This window comes from Passer domesticus, chromosome 17, assembly GCF_036417665.1.
Source record: "Passer domesticus isolate bPasDom1 chromosome 17, bPasDom1.hap1, whole genome shotgun sequence".
Taxonomy (NCBI): domain Eukaryota; kingdom Metazoa; phylum Chordata; class Aves; order Passeriformes; family Passeridae; genus Passer; species Passer domesticus.
In genome coordinates this window covers 2,285,804-2,307,858 of record NC_087490.1, presented here as the reverse complement: position 1 = coordinate 2,307,858, position 22,055 = coordinate 2,285,804, and the positions used below count along the sequence as shown (strand labels likewise).

General features: G+C 39.3%; 1 protein-coding gene across 4 annotated transcripts in view; it reads right to left on the bottom strand.

The window, feature by feature from the left end:
- CABIN1 (calcineurin binding protein 1) overlaps nt 1-21,965 on the bottom strand; it is a 110,236-nt gene extending 88,271 nt beyond the window's left edge. For 3 of the 4 annotated variants that reach the window (XM_064392712.1, XM_064392714.1, XM_064392715.1), the window contains exons 1-23: nt 21,824-21,965; nt 20,749-20,886; nt 19,566-19,630; nt 19,068-19,160; nt 18,665-18,778; nt 18,385-18,519; nt 17,944-18,124; nt 17,066-17,195; nt 16,225-16,374; nt 15,069-15,361; nt 14,354-14,522; nt 13,788-13,924; nt 13,187-13,404; nt 11,724-11,802; nt 11,300-11,487; nt 9,919-10,068; nt 9,344-9,538; nt 8,082-8,318; nt 6,690-6,843; nt 6,350-6,465; nt 2,357-2,518; nt 681-887; nt 183-328 (exon numbers count right to left, since the gene is read on the bottom strand). In XM_064392712.1, the coding sequence (XP_064248782.1) occupies nt 183-328; nt 681-887; nt 2,357-2,518; nt 6,350-6,465; nt 6,690-6,843; nt 8,082-8,318; nt 9,344-9,538; nt 9,919-10,068; nt 11,300-11,487; nt 11,724-11,802; nt 13,187-13,404; nt 13,788-13,924; nt 14,354-14,522; nt 15,069-15,361; nt 16,225-16,374; nt 17,066-17,195; nt 17,944-18,124; nt 18,385-18,519; nt 18,665-18,778; nt 19,068-19,160; nt 19,566-19,568 (3,257 nt within the window). In that variant the 5' untranslated portion in view covers nt 19,569-19,630; nt 20,749-20,886; nt 21,824-21,965. The remainder of the gene's footprint in view (nt 1-182; nt 329-680; nt 888-2,356; nt 2,519-6,349; nt 6,466-6,689; nt 6,844-8,081; nt 8,319-9,343; nt 9,539-9,918; nt 10,069-11,299; nt 11,488-11,723; nt 11,803-13,186; nt 13,405-13,787; nt 13,925-14,353; nt 14,523-15,068; nt 15,362-16,224; nt 16,375-17,065; nt 17,196-17,943; nt 18,125-18,384; nt 18,520-18,664; nt 18,779-19,067; nt 19,161-19,565; nt 19,631-20,748; nt 20,887-21,823) is intronic. The other variant, XM_064392713.1, reaches the window with a different exon arrangement.
- Between the last annotated feature and the right edge of the window lie 90 nt (nt 21,966-22,055).

The window sequence follows — 22,055 nt, the reverse complement described above, 5'->3', positions numbered from 1 at the left end:
TTTTCTCTGTTGGGGTGTTTTAGAGATGCCCTTAATTATAAAATGGACAGGTGATAATGGATTGCAGGTGGGAGTTTTGGCTGTTTGGGCTTTTTTTCATTCCTGAAACCAGCTGTCTGCTTTTCAGTGCTGAAAGAAGTGAGAAGAATGAAGGACATGCAGCAGGATTCCAAAATACTGACCTGTTTGGACAAATACAAATGTCGTGCATGTAAAATTTAATGGCCTTGGACTGCTCTTTGTTCTTGAAATGATAATCTGCCAGGAGGTAATACAGCTCAGTCACCACTGGTGGAGAATAGTCTGCACCCTCGGGGAGAGATGGTGCCTGAAAATCAAAAAGGCAAAGGTTCATATTAAATGAGCATTTGCTTCTTCCTTGGAGAGGAAGTAGCCTTTTCATCACACAGTATAAAGTTTTGAATATGGAGACACTGAAAGCATTCCACAGATAGAGCACTTACAAACACTAAGGAACATCTCATCCTGGCTGTATTTTACCATTCAAAGACTAAAAGCTTTGGTGGGATCATTCTTATTTTATTTAAATGCAATTACCCAAGGAAACCCAAAATCATGGAATAAATCATCCCACTAACAATCTCAAAGTCAACATAAAAACAGCAACATGAATTTTTACTCCCTTCAATTTAATTTCACAAAAAAACAATTAATTATACCTTGCTGCTTGTTCCCTCAATATAGGCAGATACAGTCTCCAGGCTCAGCATAGGCTTGTCAGTTCGAGGAACAATTGTGGCAGTTTTCTTCAGAAGGTTGGCCAAATCAGCAGACACAGTACTGGTTTTGTAACTATCAAATTCTGGAAGAGTTTTAGGCTTAAAATACTCAAACATGAACAAAGCATCTTCCCATGTCAGATCAACCTGAAGAGGGAGGTAGATGAGAGGGGAAAAAATACTTCAAATTCTAAAATTCAAGTCCAGTAATGATGGTTTTCTATAGACTTTCTAGTTCATAGGAGTGTACAGATTACTCTAGCAGGAACCAAACTAAACCTCCCAAGAACAGAGCTAAAGGTGCTATCAATTTATGCTGCTCACCAATACAATATACTGCTCACTGATTTAACAAAGATATTGCTGTGTCTTAGTGTAGGTCACTAAAGTCAAAATAAAGTAAAAATAAATTCATTCGACTGGCTTAGAAGACTTGCTCAGAAAAGTTGTTTATAAGCAAGGATCAATTGTAAACATTCTGAGTGACACTGAGATCATAGGTAAGATATGGAGCAGAACTCTGCCCCTTCTATTTCAGAGCCAGGTAAGAAGAGTTAATGAAATGGGAATCAGACAAAATTCTGAGCCCCAAACTCTCTACAGAAAGTTACTTCAGAATTTACTCCTCATTTTCTCTTCACTTTTCTTTCTTGAAAGCAGTAAAAATACCCCAATATCATTGACAGTTCTCTTCTGCTAGAGTAAGTTTTTCTCTTATTGCTCACTTCACCCTTACAGTAAATTTTGCTCTGCATTGAAAAGCAGGGAAGTTGCAGAGGGCAATCTCCCTATACTTCCCTTTTTCTTATTCATCCCTTTTCTCTCATGATCTTCACTCTCTAAGATGTACATATACAAAATTTCCAAATGTTCAATGAACAGCAATGTAAGAGTATTTGTGTATTTTAAAAGGTTTGTTCAACAGAGTCAGACAATCATTTTGCTTGCATGAAAATGGTTTTGATTGATAATTCTATGATCACTTGCATTTGGTAAGTGCAAAATAGTCTGGGGTTTTTAAACAAAACCAGAGATGTTTCTCAAGGCAGGACACTGTATTGCTGCCCTGTATTTCTCACTTCCTCCCTTAATATTTATTACAACCCTCTTCCACAGGCTTTCTCCCAAATTCAACTGAATTTCACATTTCTCATAAACAGCTATCAGGTATTTACCATTAGAGATGTCAAAATAAGTGATAATACAATGTACTTGCAAACTTTTAACTGTGACATTTTTCACTTTCATAAACTGCAAGGCTGGCCGCTAAAACTTTCTTCTCTCAAGCTGACTTTTCCTCTCTAAATTTTCCTCAACCTTGAACTTCTTCTCAGCTGAAAATAGGAAAGTGATAGCTTAATAAAATCAATGTCTCAATACTTTCAGAATGGCAGATTACTATGGATAAGACTAGCATTTTAACTATTTGACTTGTTATATTTATTATTTTTAAAAATATTAAAACTTTTATTTTATTTTCTACAATGTGCAAAATATATACAATTTACAAGGAAATAAAAGTAGTCTTTCTCCAAAATATATCAAAGTGCATTAGAACAAAACAAGAGTGCATCTTTCATCAGCTCAGGATATTCCTCTGACATTGGATAACTTACCTGCTGTACTGAATGCTCTTCTAGGTACCTTGCTTTGCTTTTTTTGCTAGGGAAACCATATAAACAATAAAAACATTGTTCCAAGGCTGTTTCCAGCTCTTCTTTATATGGATGAGTATCTTCAGAAGTGGAAGCTGCAAGTTCTTTCTGTAGTACCTGGACCTACAAGTCAAGCATCAAGGACAAGGTCACGTGCAGATCACAATGAGCTGCCCAGCTGGCTGAAGGCAGAGGATGAAAACAACTTTAGGGGATTTAAAGGGATTTTTACATAGATTTTTCCCCAATAACAACCAAATATTACTTGTGTATTTCTGTAAACTGGCCTCACACAAGTCATTCCAATGGCACTGCAGCAGCATTGAAGTGCTTTTATTTTTCTTCCTGTATTAATTCACAAACATTTATCTTTAGTCATTGAGGTTAAATATCAGCTTCATGTTTCAGACTTAAAATCATTCAAAGTTCTCCTCTACATACCAAGCTGCTTCTGTAAATATAACTGTGAACTACAGTTCATCAATGCTGTGAACAAGAAAAAGGTACAGAAGAATTTCTGCCCTAACTCACAACCAGCAATTTCCTCTGCATGAAAAAAGCAGGATGGAGAGGACTTGGCAGCAAAAGAAGAGAGAGAGTTAATGAAAATCTGGCTAAAAGGACTATAGAATTGAACAGTATGAACAGTATTACACAGATGGCTACACACCAAGGAAAGTGGCTGGATTGGTCCCAAATTACTAAACACTGTAGCAAGTTGCTATCTTTACCTTCAACAGCACGAGAGAAAGCACCCATCAGTAGAATATTTTGAAAGATGCTGATACTTTAAGACATCTTTATAAAAACTGCAGCTGAATGCCAAAAGAAGAAAGGTAACTCTTTGAAAATTCTCACTAAGCTTCCATAAAAAACAAACCCAAAAGGAACACATTCCAAGAAGACATTTCAAGGTCAATAAGAATATATATAACAAGAACAACCTGTGTAGGGGCATTCTGCATATTTATTTTGTAACCAAATCAAGACCCCACATCCACTGTGGTTTAAGATTCAAATTCAACGTGTTCCACTATAGAATTTCAATTAAAAAAAGAAATGTTTATTTGTGACCATTTATAATTTTTCAACATCTAGGATTGCAAACTCAATTATTTACACATGATCCCACACAAAGCTTCTCATCATTATGAGTTTTCCTGTCAATACAAACACTGCATGACAAGGCAAAAGTCTGACTTTCTACATGTAAGAAGCTCATTTGAAAGAGCTGGAATTAAGTAGAAGATGCTGAGTCTCTTCTGATTAAAATATCTGTGCTAAGATCAAGGTACTGTTTATTAAGAGCCAAACCCCTGAAAAAGAAAAGCAAAGACAATTCTTAGAAAGCATTTCAATGACATCTGGAGTCACAGCAGACTCATTCATACTGAGTCCCAGCAGACACCTTATTGCCAGCACTTTCCCTGTATGAATTTGTGATCAACATTTGAAATTTACAGAAAGGCTAGCTAAATAAGCTGAAGAAAAACAGTGAGCATCAGAGGATACTGTAACAAAAGCCTTATATTCCTACTGCTACAAACAAAAGCACATCTAACAGCAGTAACAGAATTCTCACTTGAACAGCATTCAAAACAATCTCCTGTGTTATTATTCAACTTTCAAGTTCTTGGCAGAAATCCAGAATTGTTCCTAATAATTCAAACTACTGCTAAAGGGCTTAATTAATATTAATTAATTCTTTTTGCACAGCACATTCATCCACAAGCAATATAAGGTCCTCGAGCAGACAGTTCACCTAGAGAAGGTGACCATTTAACACTAATCCGTGAAACACACTGTTCACATTCTTGAAGCTGCCTTCTCTTCAAATAATTCATCCCATTTTACCTTTGTCTTTCCCTGTACTTCTAACACCCTCTTGTCCCTGAAAACCAAATTCTTGTGTTTAATACTATAATATATTTCAGTTTAAGAAGCTGGCAATTCTGTCAGTGAAAAGGGAACATTTTGTTTAAAGTACCCGATGACATTTGCAAAGATCTCACTGCAAACACATTGCCAGCCCTCAGTCATCTGTACTGTGCCCAGGTTCCCAGCCCATACTCTGTGGCTCCCCAGGCTGTGGGTACAGGCACATTTTTCAGGCACAATTCAGACTCATCACTTCAGGGCACGACATCTGTGGGCAAGCTCCAGCCTGGGAACAGCCCATCTATTTTCATGAAGCACAGGACTGAGCTAATAAACCCTCTGGAGCCCCTGCAGCGGCAGCTCAGGTGTGCATCAGCATTATGCTCCTAACACCAGGGAGGCTGAGGAGAGCAGGACATAGAGATAATCTGATAGTTCCAGCCTGAATCAGCCTCAGTTCAAACACTGCTCATTCACTGCAGCCCTGCCAGGGTGAGCTGACTCCTGCAGAACCCCTCAGGCTCTCTGTGCCATCCTTCCCAGCTGTCTAAATTACTGTCCTGGACATGCCACTGCTCAAATGCAGAGGTAGATGGGGTCTGGCACTGAGCTGTGGCTAATAAGCTCCAGGGAGTGCTGGGAAGGGAAATTAGGAGATTCCTGAGTAGCTCTATGCAGAACTAATCATGATTTTCTCTTGGCTGAAGGTAATAAACCTCAGTGAAGTCAAGCTGAATCTGCAAAGTGCCACTGAAATGTCCCTGTAGAGCACAGCCCAGTGGATGCCATGGCATCACATTATCTGGGATTTGCCAGCAGCCAGGCTGTCCCAGGCTGTCAGTGCTCTGCTCAGGGAAACACTTGGCTTTCTGAGCTAAGAGAAAATGAGCAAACACATAGAAATATTCTACTTAACCAAGGGAAATTTCTTTTCTGGTGTAACAACGAGACCTCAAGGAATAATCTTAAAAAGGTCAGCCATGAATGGGTAAGTCCTTTCATCTAATAATGCTAGAGTATTAGTGCCCCAGACACCCATTCCTGGAGATGAGATGTAACATACCCATCTGAACAACAGAGCAAAGAACAGCCTTAAGACACAGGAAAATGGAGGGCCAAAGTAATTCTTCATTCTCATCATTGTTCAACAGATGAACTCTGGATGTATATTTTAAATCATATTTGGTTAATAACATGAAAACAATGGAATTGCTATTTTTTTCAGACTGTGGTATAAAATCAAGGTAGGTATAACCAAACAAGACAAATTTATCAATCACAGAACAATTAAATGCATCATAGCTTCAGAGCAAATCTGAGTAACACCACAGGATGTGGGAGCAATCAGGAGCATTCCAGTTGTGTAACTGTGGATAGATGATGGGCTGCAAATCTTTACTCTTACAATTTGGAAGAAACAAACAACCAAGCTGTTCAAAACTGAATTTTCTTGGCTGAAAGTTTAAATACGTTCTTTTTACATGATAAACAGTATTTATGTACACTGAAAATGTGCAAACCCTACCTAACACTTGACAAATTCAGTTCTGTGAAGTGAGCAACTTATTTAGAATCACTGAGACAAGATGAATATGGAATCCCACTGTGTTATTTTAGCAGCAATTTTAAAGATGTAGCACAACAGGCTTTTTTAGCTTCTGAATGATGTACAGTACTATCCAACTGCTTGGTTATTCCTACTTCCCTTTCAAATCCCATGAACAAAATAAAATACTAGTGCAAGAAGCAAAACAAAGGAGAAAAAAGAGAATAAAACAATTATTCTCTTCAGTGAGGCAAGTCCAGAGAACAATGGGGAGTATAACAGAAGCAGCCCAATAGAAAATGGTCTGAAATAACAAGCCTTAGCTAATTAGATTAAAATTACTGAAATTTTCATATGTTTGTCTGGGAGAACATGGAAAGTGGACTTATAAGTACATATTTAACATGAAGATGAGGCAATAAACAATCTAACTTTGAACTTTGATTCCTGCTTTGGGAGGTGGCTTGGCCAGATGACTTTCAGAGATCAATCAGAATCACTCTCAGTCATTCCACAATGCCAATACTTACATAGAACTTGAGCAGAGCACCGTCTGAATTGCAACACCAGGACCTTCTTCCCAAATACTCATGAGCTGTGTTCAACAGCATAAGTGAAGAAGGCAACATAGGGGTATCAGGACTCACTGGAAGAGAGAAATTGGTAAATATTAAAGCAGCACAGAACTGAGTTAAATCTGAGTCAGTTCTTCAACTGGAAAACAGCTTCCTCTCTGGTGGAAAGTGATGTTTGCATAGCCCTCTCCTCCCTCCAGCCAGCAAGGTAAGACAACAAACAAGAATTTTATTACTTATATTCCTGAGCTGGATGGTAAAGAGCTCAATAGGTAAAAGTGAAGAAATAATCCACCTTCTTCTCCCTGGTTCTGCTGCTGCTGGCAGCAAAGGGATCGAAAAGCATCTTCCTCATGCTGGATGATCCTGTGCAGGATAATCCACGGAAGCACTGAGGACACATAGGGCTCTTTTGGTTCTTCCTGGACAGCCATGCTGCAGTCTATGATCTAACAAAGAAACAGACATTATACAGACAAAGTGATGTGAACACAGGTCGGGTGTGAATCGTTCCCAACAACCCAAAGCTGGCAGCAGATTTCACCCCAAGGAAATAATCTAAAGTTGAGCCTCAGCTCTCACAAGTGGCTGTAAAAATGCTAGAGGTAAATCAATCAGTAGGGGAAGGGTAGTAGATTATTTGCCCTAATCTGACATTCCTCTTGCACCCCCATTTTCCACCTAGATGAGTCTCTGTTAATATGCTATATGAGCAATTCATAGTAAACAAATACACAGCATCAATTCTTAGCATTACTAGGCCTCATTATTGTACAAGAAATTTTCCTACAACCCAGATGAAGGGCAACTTAAAAAAACTCCTGAATTCTAAAACAGGTGTTACAACAACTGTTAAAGACCAGCTAGAATCATTAAAGATGCCATATAAATGATGTGCCTGAACCCTCTGCTCTCCAGAATTCCATTACATTCCACAAAACACACAACTTTACAGAATGAGACTATGATTTTGTAAGTAGTGAAGGGTACTTAGTTTTTACAGAAGTAAATGGAGATTTGAGAATTGCAAGCATTGAATTTTGACATTAACTAGACCTATTTCTTAATAGATCTGCCATTTGTTACCTAGACTGAAAATTCTCGTTCAGTTTTGAGGTTTGAAAGTACCTTCTGTAAAAGGCTAAAATCAGCTGTATTCATAATTCCAGTAGCAGTTCACATTTCACTTTTCCCTGGTCCTGCTCAGATCACCCTCTCTGTTTTTACTAGAAAACCTTACTTTGGCCAGCACTGGCAAGCAATTCTACCACGTCTGTAAGGCTGATGGGACCTTGTCCTCCAGCCTGAAGCACATACAGGCAAGATCAGAGCCAGAACTTACCAGCTGCACCCAGGCAGCTCAACCAATCTTCACATTAGCACATTTCATATAGCCTAAAACCCCAGTGCTGGGTTATCTTACCACCATATTTTGATTGTTTTAGGCAGCTTGGTGTCTAAAGGTACCTGCTGGGACTGGATCTGCACAGGTGTGTGCTCAGTGCAGGTCTATCACACTGCACACTGTGACAATGCTCACAGTATGGTAACACCCATCCTCCCAAAAATGTAACAGCAATGTTACCAAAGCCACCACTAGGAGTGGGTGGGAATTCACAACAACTGCAGCATGCCTTGAGTTCTGCAGCACAGAGCACACCTCCCCTGGTGCCAGGCCATGGGTTACCTGGATCAGGTTGTTTGTCAGGCGAACCAGGCTGGGTGTGACAGAGGAGTCCTTCAGGATGCTGGTAACTGATGATAATGAAGTATCTATTCCTGTGAGCAGCTGTGTTACCGTAGCAACCCACTCCTCTTTAGCAGAGGCTGCTGTCATATTAATCATCTGCTGAATTGCTTCATTCAAGGCAACATCTGAGCATTCAAAGCATTGCTTGTAGTCTTTCAGTTTGAGCAGGGAGTCCTAGAGAATGTAAATATGAAAAAGATCTATTATAACAATGAAGAGTTTATTTTAAACATGAATGCACAGCAGGGCAAAGCAAAACACTATACTCAGTTAATGTGATTACTTCAATGAAGCAACACCTTTAAATGCAACATTAAAAGGACAACAGGAGGTGCATGGATCCTGGATGACAAATACACAAGTAGAATCTAAATACAAAAAAAAGTCATCACATTTTTCTGTTTTAATAAGAGAATGCAAGGAAAGAAAATAGGAAAGGGATGCCTGTAGGTCTATAATTCTAATGATCTACAGCTGAATAAAGCCCTTACAAGAAACAGGGTTTGGATCTTTATGATCTCGTGCTACCATTTTATTACTTCACAAATAACAAAGTAGCAACTGTAAGGCCAGTATAATAGCAACTTCTCCTGCTTCTTTCTACTCTGCAGAGGTTGGGTCACCAGACAACCAAGTCCTACATTTTGCATGCTAAGTCCAGTTAAAAAACCATCAGTCTCTTTTTGTGCAAACTTTTTTTCCCCCAAATAACCCAATATACTCAGCTGAGCTCAACAATACACTTATTATACACTAATTTTTACAGTGTCAAATGGACTAACTCTACAGCAATTATACTGCATGTATCAACAGTTTCTCATTCATGCAGAAGAGAGACTTGACAGCATAAAAATCATTCATCAATCAAGTTTCAGAATGGTTCTAAGTGACCATATAGTCAACAGCAGCACAAATTCATCGATAAAATAACTCAGGAAATTATTCAAGTTTCTGTTCATTCCATAGAGGCCTCGACATCTTGTATCTTTAGCCACACTCTCAGTCAGCAAAAGCTGCCCCATTGCTAATGATGTCAATAAAGCTGTGATCTTCAGAGCATTTACAGATTTGGTTCCACATTTTGCTTTGTAAATAAGACTCATAACTATTAACACCCACTCCAAAAATCCTTCCATCCTGTTTTCAGGAATAAGTCTTAATTCCTTACTAGAACAGATTTTGTGAGACACAAAGCAAACCTGGAGGAGAAGCAGCTGAGCTGGTCTCTCTGGTATGGATGTGACAAACTCCAGGTGTTTGGCTCTGCCATAGCCATTGAAGCACAAGGTTGGCCTGAGCAGGTGCACCACTGCATTGTAATCCCCTGCCTCATACAGTCGCTGGATCTCTTCCAAAGACTGGCATCTCTCCAGAGATTTTAGGTTCTTTTCAATCTGCAAACATCACAGAGGATACAATCTCAACTTTTGTTTTCACATATATTTGACTACTGACATTTCTCCCAGCTCTTAATGTTTAAGAAAAGAAAAAACACTGACTCAATAATCTACTGCTACTTCAATGCATGCAGCTGCTTTAATGTTTTTATTTTTGCATAAAAGCAATCTAAAGATGTACAGGACTAACAGATACAAAAACTAGTTTTTGAAAAAGAAAGGTTAGTCTTGACATAATCTTCATACTACAAAACCTCACTCTGAGATACAGTAAACTTCCATCACAAAAGAACTAATTCCTAGGTGACATCTGAAACTGGGAGAGATGGAGTGTGAGGAATGGAAGAGGGAACACACACCTGCAAATGAGCTCTTACCTCTTCCAAAGAGACCACAGAATCAACGTGCAGATTGGGCAAGCGGATCACAATGCCACCCTCACTGCCAGCCTTGGCCTGAGTGCTGCTGGAGCTCTGCAGCATCTCAGTGCAGATATCATAGTTTTCAAGGGCCTGTTCCATGTCTCCCTACAGAAACAGTACAGAGGAAAACAATCAATCAAAAAAATCCTATGAATCTCACTAAAGAAAGGGTCTCCAAAACTTGTAGAAAATGTTTCAATTTAATGCAGGCATTGCCAGTGTGATTACTGCATGTCCTCAAAAATTACAAATTCAACTGAATAGTTCAAATTAAAGCAAAAATATTTTTAAATAGCTTACCAATTATTTCAGTAACAGATAAAACAAATCAGAAAAATAGAATTCAGCCTGCATAAATTTGTAAGATTGGCCTGAAGTGCTAAAATCCCTTTCCTTTAAAAAAGCAGAAGAGTAAACCAGCAGAAATAACTCCTCCATTTCTGCAAATTAAAACACTGAGTAAAGAAACATTCATATATTCTGCAAAGTGAATGAATTCTGCTTGCTCTGTGCAAAGTAGTTACTCAAACTGAGAAGTCAGGAGGGCATGCAAAGGCAAAATACAACTCTGCACACCACAAGGAAAAAAATGCCAGTAGTTGTACAGGATCTCTCATTTTTCCTAAATAACTTTATTAGAAAGGAATTCTTAGATGCAGGAAAAAAAGGGGGAAGGAACAAGTTAGTTCACACTTATGAAACTGACTCACATAACTAGTTGACAACAGATTTAAACCTAATTATTGCATTAAAAAACCCTCTTTGATGTCCTGGGGAAGCAATACTTAGAGGGGAAGAAAAACACTGGAATCAAATAACATTTCTTTCAAATTATTCCCTAAGTGATAGGTTTAAAATCCTCTGCTTCAAAATTTGCATATTAAATTAAAAATCTTCAAAAGCAGAACCATGCCACCTTGAAAAAGCAAAGGGAACAGTAATAAAACAGTTCAAATCTGAATTTTGGACTTCCTGAGACTTTGACAGTGTCCACGAATCCAGGCCCCCAAAAATCTTATGTTCTGCAGCTCCACAACACTATTCCAAGTAACTTTAGTAGAAATATTCTTTTTTTAAGCTGAGTACAACTTTCTTTAAACAAAGACACATATTAGACATATCTGAATATTTGCTGAGCATGAGACCTCCTACTTCATTTCCACCTCAACCCTCAGGGGAAGTTAATTACATTTAGAAGCAAAATGAAACCACTATGTTTTAAGCTGATTTTATCCACATGCTTAAAAGAGTTGAGATTCCCGAATCAGCTGCATCTGAACAATTCTGACTTGAATTTGGGAAAAGCTGTGTTTGTTAAACCAGCAGTGAAGCCAACCTGCAGTGCCAGGAACCGAGCCTTCAGCCAATAGACACGAGTGACAAACTCCATCCAGCCTTCCTCAAACAAATCCCGCTGCGAGGACGCAAACGACAGCTGCAGCAGGTCTCCCAAAAAATGAGTTCCTGGGAAGTCAGGACCAAACTTGCCATTCACAGAGGCAGCAGGACAATTTCGTGGAGAAACTGCAAGTCAATTAATTACATTTTATCATGGAGTTATTAGCATCCTATGGAAAGAGTCCCACATAACAGAATTTCAAAGGTACTGATCTACCTGAAGGCAAACAACTGATAGAGCAATAAAAGAGAGATCTGAAAGATATTAAGGAAAACCAGCTCAAAAATCCAGTGAATTCCTGGAAACATTTCTTCATACACCCCCAGTTTAGAGTCTGAAGAAAATGACATCAAGTTCTCACCTGTGGAACTCTTCCCTTTTGTCAGTAGCCACTGATCTAATTGCAGCTCCATGCAAGAAAGGCTCATTAACATCATATCCTTCAGAAAAAGTAAGGAGATATCAAAAGAGTATTCACAGAAAGAAATACATTAAAAGAAGCATAAATTAAAAAAAAAATCACTAAATTTGCAATTTACTTCAAAGAAAGCCTTCATCTTGTCCACTTGGGATTTCTATTCCCAAGCTATAACTACTTCTTCTATCTGAAAGGTGTATAATACCATTGCCAAATCAACAGGTACAAAGCCAAACAATACTTAGAACAATTAAAAAAGAAAAATCTCAGTTCGTGCAAGAAGGTCAGAACAGCACTGCCTGATGTTAGAAAAAACTGTCATCCTTACTTTTTAATTTGGCTGAAATAAAACTACATTAAATTGCCAAATCATGCCAAAAGCACGATTCCAGAATATAGCAGTAACATTGACATTTGAAAAATAAGACAACATTTAAGAAAAGTAAGCAGTTATGCAGTAATAATGAGAACCAAGGGAATACATTTATAAATATATTTACATTTGTTTAAAAAAGGGCATGTATATGTGAAATATATACATAAATAAGTCACAGGATGTATAAAAATTTAACATCTGCTACATAGAGGCACTTCTGTTTGTTTTGCAAATGACATCAATGGAACACAGCAATTTCCATAATTAATATTTCATTTGCAAAGAAGTAAAAACACTTGATCTGAAAGAATATTTCCAACTGAAGTCATACCAAAGGCAAATAACTTTCCAAATGAATACAGACTGCTAACATTAACACAGGCTGGCTCGGTGGCCAAGAAGTATCAGAACTGGTTTTATAATTCAAGAAATATCATCTTCTATCATTAAGCTGGTTTAACAATAATGTAAAGGACTTATTTTTTCTATTTGCTTTCAGGAAATTCCAAATTTATAAAGGTAATAAAATGGTGATGCTGAGGAGGTGGTTTTGGTTTGTTTTTGTTGTTGTTTGGTTTTTTTGCTGTAAATTTCAGGTTATCTTAAAACTGCGAAGTATTTATTTAAAGCAGCAATGCTGACCCTCAATCAGTGAGAACAGAGGAGCCTCTGTCCTGACCTGATGACAAAACAAAACTGTGTCATTTCAGAAGAAAAGGGAGGGGGGGAAAAAGAAAGAGCAACAACAGAATAGAGGAGCAAAATATATCTGTGTCTGTTACATCTGTGTGTGTGTGTGTGCATAAACACATATTATATACAGTCAGAGCTGCATGTGGCATCACCCAGGTCTGTTCAGCTCAGGAACAGCTCCAGGAGCTGCAGTGCACCCAGGTTTAGGAGAGTCCCAGCTCTGCTGGGACAAGCAGAGCTGAGCCAAAATTGAGTCTGCTGGATTTCAGCTGGGTACACTGGGCACACTGACACCAGGACAACAGCAAATATGGAATAAGGAAAGGTGCTGCATTACCCTGATGTGTTGATTACTTGAGTCCCTCAGGAGTGGGTTGGGAAGGCTACTGCTGTGCTTCCTCCAGCTGTTGTAGATACTGAGGACCACCTCACACAAGCCTGGAGGCCACTTCACCAGGAACTTCTGGCTGATGACTTTCAGGTATCTCATCATCAGCTCCAAGATCCCACCATTGTTCAGGTTGTCCAGCAGGAACTCATGAACATCCTGTTTTTCTAGAAAGCAGATAAACACAAAGGCCTACATGTGTAAGGTTGAGGTTGAAATCATAAATTGAAACAATTAAGTTTTAACAGTGTTTTGTGCACTTCTATCACAGCAGTTCTTCTGCACTGCACATGTGCAGAATTCAGTTACTGTATTCCAATCTGTTTAAATGGAAATTCCACACAACAGGGCTCCTGCACACAGTGACTGAGCAATTCCCCAAGACTTAAAAAGTTAGTACCAACTGAGATATTTCTATACTATAAAATTATACTTTTTAAAATAGCATATATTTCTGTATCTTCCAGGCATGACAGGAAAATACAAAAAATAAACATACAATATGGCAAAAACAACAAAGAATGAACAAGGTTTATAATGCAATCCCTACCAGACTCCATAAATGTTGTAGAATCAAATGACATTCTATGTGGTCCAACATGCTGAAAATTCTCCTCTTTGATCTCTGACTGCACCTCATAGTTATTGAAAGGGTCCTCCTCCTCCTCAGGGTCTAATTTCCTTAATCTGTGTGAAAGGGGGGCAAGAACCACAATATCAACAAAGTCCTCATTCTTTCTTTCATTAGTAGATGACATCTAAATATGAAAAACTGCAAATTTTAACAGTGAGAATATATTACTGAAACAAATTCAGAGATTTGCATCCAGTTCCTTTCATCCAAATCAAGACTACTTTATATTATCCATTTTGATATGTGCATTGTCCATTAATTCACTTTAACAGTAGTAAAAGCTGTCTTATTTTTTAATTTTTATTCAGAAATTTTTACTAAAAGCAATTTTATTACATCTATCAGAAGATAATGCACCACATCTGCCTCAAAAAACATCCATGGGACTGGTAGTTTTAAGGCTGGGGGTATCAATCAAACAAAATCCCAAACAGCTTCCTCTCTGTGATCATCTCATAATGAAAGTTGTTGCTGTACAGTACCTGGAAGGAAGGAACTTCACCAACAGCTCCTGAAAGTCAACCTTCTCCTCTTTCTTACACTTGGTGTTCCGAACTCTGGCAGATCTCCTCTTGGCTGTTTCACCACTGTCTTCTGTAATTCTTCTTCGCTTCACTCCTTTCTTAGATTTATCACCTGCAGATATGTCACCTAAAAACATAATGGAAAAAAACCCCAAACCTGACAGGTTAAAATGACAAATAAAAAGTGAGTAATCTTTTTTATTTTTAAAAACATAATTACACAGCAACACTCAAAATTCATTGGTTTCCTTCTGAACACAGTGCCAAAATATCTTGTACAGATTTCAAATAAATATAGCTGACAGCTTGGTCTTCTCAGCTTCTTAAAGTGACACATGAGCAGAAAAATAACACAGTCATCTTTTTGTAAAACAGCTCGTTCATTCTAAGGAGCTCAAGGCCCCTCCCAGCATTAAAAGTTTGGTATGCATCTCTGCTGGAATGGAGTCACAATTTTTCTCATCTTAAAAGACTGAAAAACTGAATTGTGGGGTAACAGCACAAAACCAGAAAAGGTTAGATACTCCTTCACTTTACCAGATTTTACACATATTCTGAAAAAGTTCTGACTCCACCAACATGCAGTTGAAAGACAGCATGTCCCAAAGAATTCTGAAGTGTTTTTTATACCCAGGTAAGTAGGAAAGGTATCTTGAATCTCAGAATGAAGTACCTTGCTCACCTACAGTAGCTCCTGGTTCCAATGAACTCTGACTGTGACTTGGGAAGGTGGGTGTGGTGGGAGTGTAAGGTAATACAGGATCTGGCACTGTCACCACTGGATTAGTGCTGACAGGAGTTGGCTGAATAACACTGACAGGAGTAGAGGTGGGAGAAAGCATCAAATGTTGAACTGGGTCTCTGTACTCTGAGAGATCAATTCTCCTTCCCAGACTGGGTCGAGGAGGATCACATGTTGTGAGGTGCTGATACATGGCAAGCAAGGCTTCTCCTAAACACTTCCACCTGCAAGTGGAAACACAACAGCATCACAATGTCTTCAGTTCTTGTCACATTATTTTCTACATTATGTTTACAAACCTAACAGCGTTCAACATTGTTTTTCTCTAACAGCTTAGAGATAGCAGAAGCAGCTTCTCAGTGAAACAGCAATACACACCTGAGTGTCAAAAACCTGTCCCATCACTCAAAAAATGTCTCTAAAAAACACAAGGCCCATGCAGTAATTGCTGAGGAAATTACTCTATACCAAAAGCTAAAAAATGTAGTGTCAAAGAAAATTTTCAGGCTATGCATTCAATCAGCAACACTAAAAGAACTCATCCCTATTCACAAGTAGAAACAACTTCTCTGCAACATGAACTACATGCAGAGTCCATTAATATTCCAGAAAAATACGTGCAATACAAAAATCAAACTCCAATCCTTTATGCCTTAACAAAGACATATATAACAACTTACTAGTATCCCTATATCTTCCTGCAAATAAAGAGCTGCAAATTTTTTTTCTGAGTTTTCATTATTCCAATAGTAAAAACAGGTTTTAAAAGCTAACCTTGCCTTTAAATTCACATACAAACTAGTAATACATGAAAAATCAATTGGAATAGCTGCCAAATCATTCTCAGATACCGTATTTGTTTTTTGCATCACTGGTTTAAAATCAAAAGTTGAAAACTAATTGCTATGGGGTTTATGCTAAAGCCATAAGCACACCAAACCTACCTATAAGCTAATAAGAAAACACTGGGGGGAGTTGGTTTGTTTTTACAAGGAAAAAAAAAAGGTGTTTTGAAGAAATCTATGCACAATTGTCAGAATATGTGCTTCAGAGGATCTTTTTGAAAGGAGGAAATACAAAGACGTACGTGAGAAAGGGAATTGGCTGCACCAGTCTGAGGTCTGGCTCTCTGTCACGCACCAGCAACGCCTGTCTCTTCTTACGGAGCTCCAGTGCTTCGTTTATGATTCTTCCTGTTTCAGCTGCACTCACATTCACATTATGGATAGACATGTCACTAAGAAATAATAAAAGATATAAGTTAAAGCTTTTCTTTGCTGGGTTTTTTTTTTAATTAAAGCCTAGAGGAAATTAATTTAATACCATCATATAATGTAACAAAAACAACGTTAAAAGAAGCATTCACATAACATCACTTTACTGACTTTATGGCACACACATAGACGTGTCAACCCTCAGAAATCTTTGTTCTGAATGATCAGTTAACTTAGACACAACCTATAAATTTCATGGGCCTCTATTTTCCCACTTTCCTCCTACCCACTCCTACTATAAAATCCATACAGGAAGAAAAGCAGTAACGTGTGGGGAGTTTTTGGTGAGGTTTTCTTGGGGGTGTGAGAGTTGTTTTAGTTTTGGTTGTTATTGGTTTGTTTTAATTAGGAAAACTGAAGTGAATGCTGCAGGGATCAAGAAATAATTAGCAAAACAAAGACGGATGATTACAAGAGATCTAGGTATGAAAATAAATGAGCAGCAACAAATGGATTCTCTTCCTCTTTCTACCTCCCTCCAAAAGGAATTCCTGCAGAACATTCTGTCAGCAACACCAACATGTTGTTATTCAGAAGACAGGTCAGCAAGGTACTCCTACCACTTAAAGCACAAGACCTCAGCAGGTTTTCTGAGCAACCACAAACCCAAAACTTAAACTCCAAAGGCAGTATATGCTCTAACACAACATTCACCATTTGAGGAACATCCGTAAGGAATCCTTCTGGAGGCAAGGCTGCTCCTCAAAGATCTTCTCCTTCAGAACCAATCCTTTGCTATACAGACAGTCTTTTTCCAGAGCTTTGCAGATGAAGTACAAACATGCTGACAGAGAAATAGAAATTGAATGGTCAATGGCTGCTTTGGTTCATTCAAAGCTCCCATTTCTGGGCCTCACATGCACCACTGAATTGCACCCAAATGTGGCATTTACATAAATGAGTCCAATTGCTTTGTAAGGTGTCAAATAATTACATGCATACAGTTAAAATAGACTATTGTGTCTTCCTAGGTACTGTATCCAGAATGCAATTAATTTTATTCAAACAATGTTTGCAGTACATCTGTCACCTACTTTCAAGCCTGTTCTAGAACAGAAGAAATTAGAACCATAAAACAGAAACACAAATATTCAGCATTTTGATTTTATCAAATTACTTAACTGCAGATGCCATTAGTGAAGCAAGAAGTGTATCCACTGCTGTAACTACAATTAATCTTTCCAGCCTAAGAATGAGACTGTAGATTATACTCAAATCCTAGAGCTATGCAGCAGGAAATTACTAGAAAGCCAAAACCAACATACGTGGAAAGGCAGAGGAACAGTGTACAGGGAAACTTCCTGCAGAGGCTCTGATCTGTGAGACCACATTTATTTTTAGGGTAACCAAAACTTATCTAAAATCATGCTTTATACTTCAGTAAAATCTCTATCATGAAGTGGCAGTCTCTGTCAAACCCTGCTGCACTACTTATGCAAAATACACTTCAACCTATAGATTTCATTGTTACAATTTTCCTTGGTATGTAAAATTACACACATCCTGAGATGCTTTTCATGCATTGTACTCACTTGTGTAGTCACTGAGTGTATATAAAATTGTGATGAGGTTATCCAAGCAAGGCCAGTGATCAGGATTACACCTGAGCCCTTCCTCAAAAGCATGACGAGCCAAGGGCAGGCGGATCAGCTTTATTGCCACACGGCCAATTTTGTACCAGAGATTGACATCAGTGGAGTCCAGCATTACAGCCTGGCAAGAACAACAAACATCATCCACATTTCAGGCATGCAAACCCACCTTGCTGCAGGGACTGGCACTGCTTCAGTTTTCAGCAAGGACCCCACCTGCTTTGGGGAATGAATGGTGGGCCAATTTTATCCCATACAGCATCAGAAATAATATAGTATTCAACGTACACTGACATGATGTATGCTGGATGTGTCTGTCTGTGTTTTACAAAGTTTTTACAAACATTAAGGCTACAGTGTCTAATTTCAGCTGCACTGTACCTCCAGATAGAACTCCATGGCTGTCTCTAAGTCATCCCGCTGTGCTGCCAGTTGTGCTAGGTTTTTATAGGTGGAGTATTTTAACATCAAACCCGGGTGTTTCAGCCCTTCTTTCTCATCACCAGAAAGAACTGCCTAGAAATTATAAAATAAATGCAATGTGGGCATTAGGAATCAGACAAGTAACAAGTACTGACATTTCAAGCTAGCCAGTTAGAACTGAAGTAAGACAAAATACAGCAAACACTTTCTAGAGTGTCATATTCCCAAGGTCACTGACCTCCCGCAGAAGACGAATCTCAAGTAGCTCATGATAAGCTTTAGCAGACTCTTCAAATCTGTCATGTTTCTGAAGGTCCAGAGCTTTGTGGTACAAAGCAAAAGCTTCTGCTTCCTGTGATTTAAATAATTAGAATGTATTTATTAAGACAACTTTATTAAACGCATTTATTACGTATTTCAGTGGCTTCACACTTTTAATGCTTTCTGCTACACAGCAGAACATTTGTGTTACTGTCCTATAATAACTCACCTGAGTGTAGTTTTAGTTTGCTAAAGGAGGGTTCAAGAGATAGAAAAACCAAACTTTAATAAGAACAAAATATCACGGTTGAACAAATCCCTGCAACTAGAGGACAAAACTCAAGACAAAACTTCATTAAGGCAACTGTGGAATCACTCACCTGAGCCTCCTTTGTCTGTGTTTTATGGCTTTTGAAGGTACCCTCATAGTCATCCTCGACCGTGGAGCTCGCATTCAGCGCTGCAATGCGAATCTGGAATGACAATTGAGGCATGACAGGAACTGTGACACCTACAGATGTCCCAGTGTCCTCTGCAAACTGGACTTTTCTCTTTTTTGTAATTAACTCGTACATGAACAATACTGAGAGGTCTCTACATAAAGTTACAAGAGCTGTAATTAATTTAATCATCCCTAATTGCAAATAAATAAATATCAAAGCCATTTCCTATCCAAAATTAGCTGAAAAAAACAGATTTCTAGTGTCTTGCAAGCAACAGCTTTCCTAAATAGATATATGCATTACAGTGACTTTTTTCCAAATTCTTAAATTTACCAATAACTACAATCTCTTCATTATGGCAATTTATTCTTATTCCCAGGGAAAGAGGAAAACTCTCGATTTTATTGCTAGCAAACCACCTCAAAAAACCCTTACCATGTTCACAACTATTCACAATGTCTTTCTCCAGGAATAGAAGGAAGGGTCTATCACAAACAGGCCTGGAAAGCAAACAGGATTAGAATATCAATTCTGTTCACAAAGAAAACCTTCAGCAATAAAAGACAATACTTTACAAGCATACTTTAATAACTAATTAACCACCACCCCATGCCAAGAGATAGAAAACCCAACAACTGAGGAACAATGATTCCACTGAGCAATAATTTTCATTACTGCCATCCCTGCTAGAACAGAAGCAGTGTTTGTCCCACAGTTGTTCTGAGTATACTGACCAACCTCTACAGAAGAGCCCCAATGCAAAAACAAGTTATAGCTACTGCAGACACACTTAGATCACACTTAGATGGGTGCAAACTAAAGAAACTGAACTTTTACCAACTAGCATTTCCTCATTTTAAAAAAGGATACTCATATTTCCAGTCATTTTAACCACTGATAAAAAGTTTGAAGGGGTAAATACACCTTTATAACCTGTAAGTCATTTTTCCTCATAAGTAAGCCCATAATTTATACTCAATTAACTGCTTGAAACACCATGTTAGTAAAGGAAAAAATATGAAATAGCTTTGTGCTGCTTTTATAGAAAACCTTCACTGCTATATGATAAAACCTTCCCATCAACTCAAACAAGAAGATAACATATGCAAGACAGGCTAAAAACAGTTTTAATACGGGAGACTACATTAATAGAAGAGTAAATCCAGAATTAACCACAGCAGGAAGCAGTGGGAGTTTTGAACTATAAGCTGAATTAACTCATACATCATCATGATTAGTTCTGCATGTAGAGAAAATAATGCCTTGACAGGAATTTCACTCATTCAGCAATGAGCATTTGCTGGCCCGTGCACCACTGGCTCTCCCTGCTTGTAGTTAAATCAGACTGACAACTGCACAGCAATAAAGCATTTTTCTCTTTGAAGTCAGCAGATAAACATTAATAAAACTTCAAAATTCAAATCTTCTTCAGGACAGACTCCTTGACTACTTTTCACATGAAGAAAATACAGGCACAGATACTCATGGTTACCTCTTCAGACAGACTGAATGCTTCACATTTGGACAGGGTGTAGATGCCCATGACATTTAAGTAAGTCAGTCTGTATGATCCCAAATCAATTACATATTTAAGTTGATGAGGTTTAAATCCACTTACAAAAATGCCTATATTCAGTAGTATGCCCAAGTCTTTTGCTGAATCCAAACAATCTTGCTCAAGGTGGCAGAGGACGTCAACAGCAGAGACTGTGGCCAAGACTTTACATCCCAGGCTGGACTCTTGGGGAAACTGCAACTGCAGAAAACGTGGGAAAACAATTTCAGTTCCACTTATTATTTATGCTGGAAGCTTGTAACACACAGGAACTTAGTAACAAACATTTAGCATCTCTCCTGCCTGGTGTTCACAGGCTGAAGGAGCAGCACCGAACAGGACTGAGGTGCTGCTGGAAAATAGGGGCAGGTGTTGCCCCACACAGCTTCTGCAGGGTGTTAGTGCATTTTGGTTTAAACAGACACTGTCCATGGCTGCAAAACTACCCTGACTCTGGAGCGAGTCACAGCAGTGCCACAGCACTTGGGAACTGAGTGTGCAGCTCCAGAGGAACACAGCCACACGAGACAAGCAGGCAAAAAGCAATTCCTCTTTCATACCAAGTACTACAAACCAGTTTGAATTTTCTCAGATACAAGAGGGTCTCAGCTATAAATCTGCAGCTACAACAGGTGTGCACATGCTGAAAGGCAACAAGCCTTTTGCCTTCAAAGCCTTCTCTCCTTTAACCTGAGTAGTTTAAAATTTAATTAAATATTTCCAATGTCAGCTCTTGCTCCCAGCGCTTGTGTCCTCAACTTCTAAGTAAGAAACAAAGGGAGTGACTTGGGCTTTCCCAGCTTTTGTTGCTGCTACTACATTTGGGATCCATATATTTCAAACACACGTTTAAATAACACTTGATTTTTGTTCTGGATTTCTTTTTTTAACGTTGCAAAGACCCGCCTCACATGAGCACAAGCCGTTCTGCCCGGAATACCCTCACTCTCTGCTCGGAGGGCAGGGAGGGCGGCACTCGGGGCCGGGAGGAGGCGGGAGCCCACGTTCGCCTCCGACCGCGGCTCCGCGGAGGGAGGGGCGCGGCCGAGGCCGCCCAGGCCGGGCTCTCGCTGCCCTCACCGGGCAGGGCCCGAACGCCGGCTGCCCCTCCGCGGGGCCGGGCGGACGGGACACTCACCTCGCGGGGCCGCCCCCGGCACGCCGGCGCTGCTCCCGGGGGGTTCCCGGGGCGCTCCCGCGGTCTCCCGGCGCGGGTCCCTCAGGCTCCCGCCGCTCCCCCGGGAGCCGCGCACCGGCGGTTTCCCCGCAACCGCCTCCGAGCCCCGGCGCCAACAACGCAGCGCCGCATTGGCCCAGCCGCCCTGCCGCAGCCAGCCAATGGCAGCCACACGCACTGGCAGGCGGCAGGG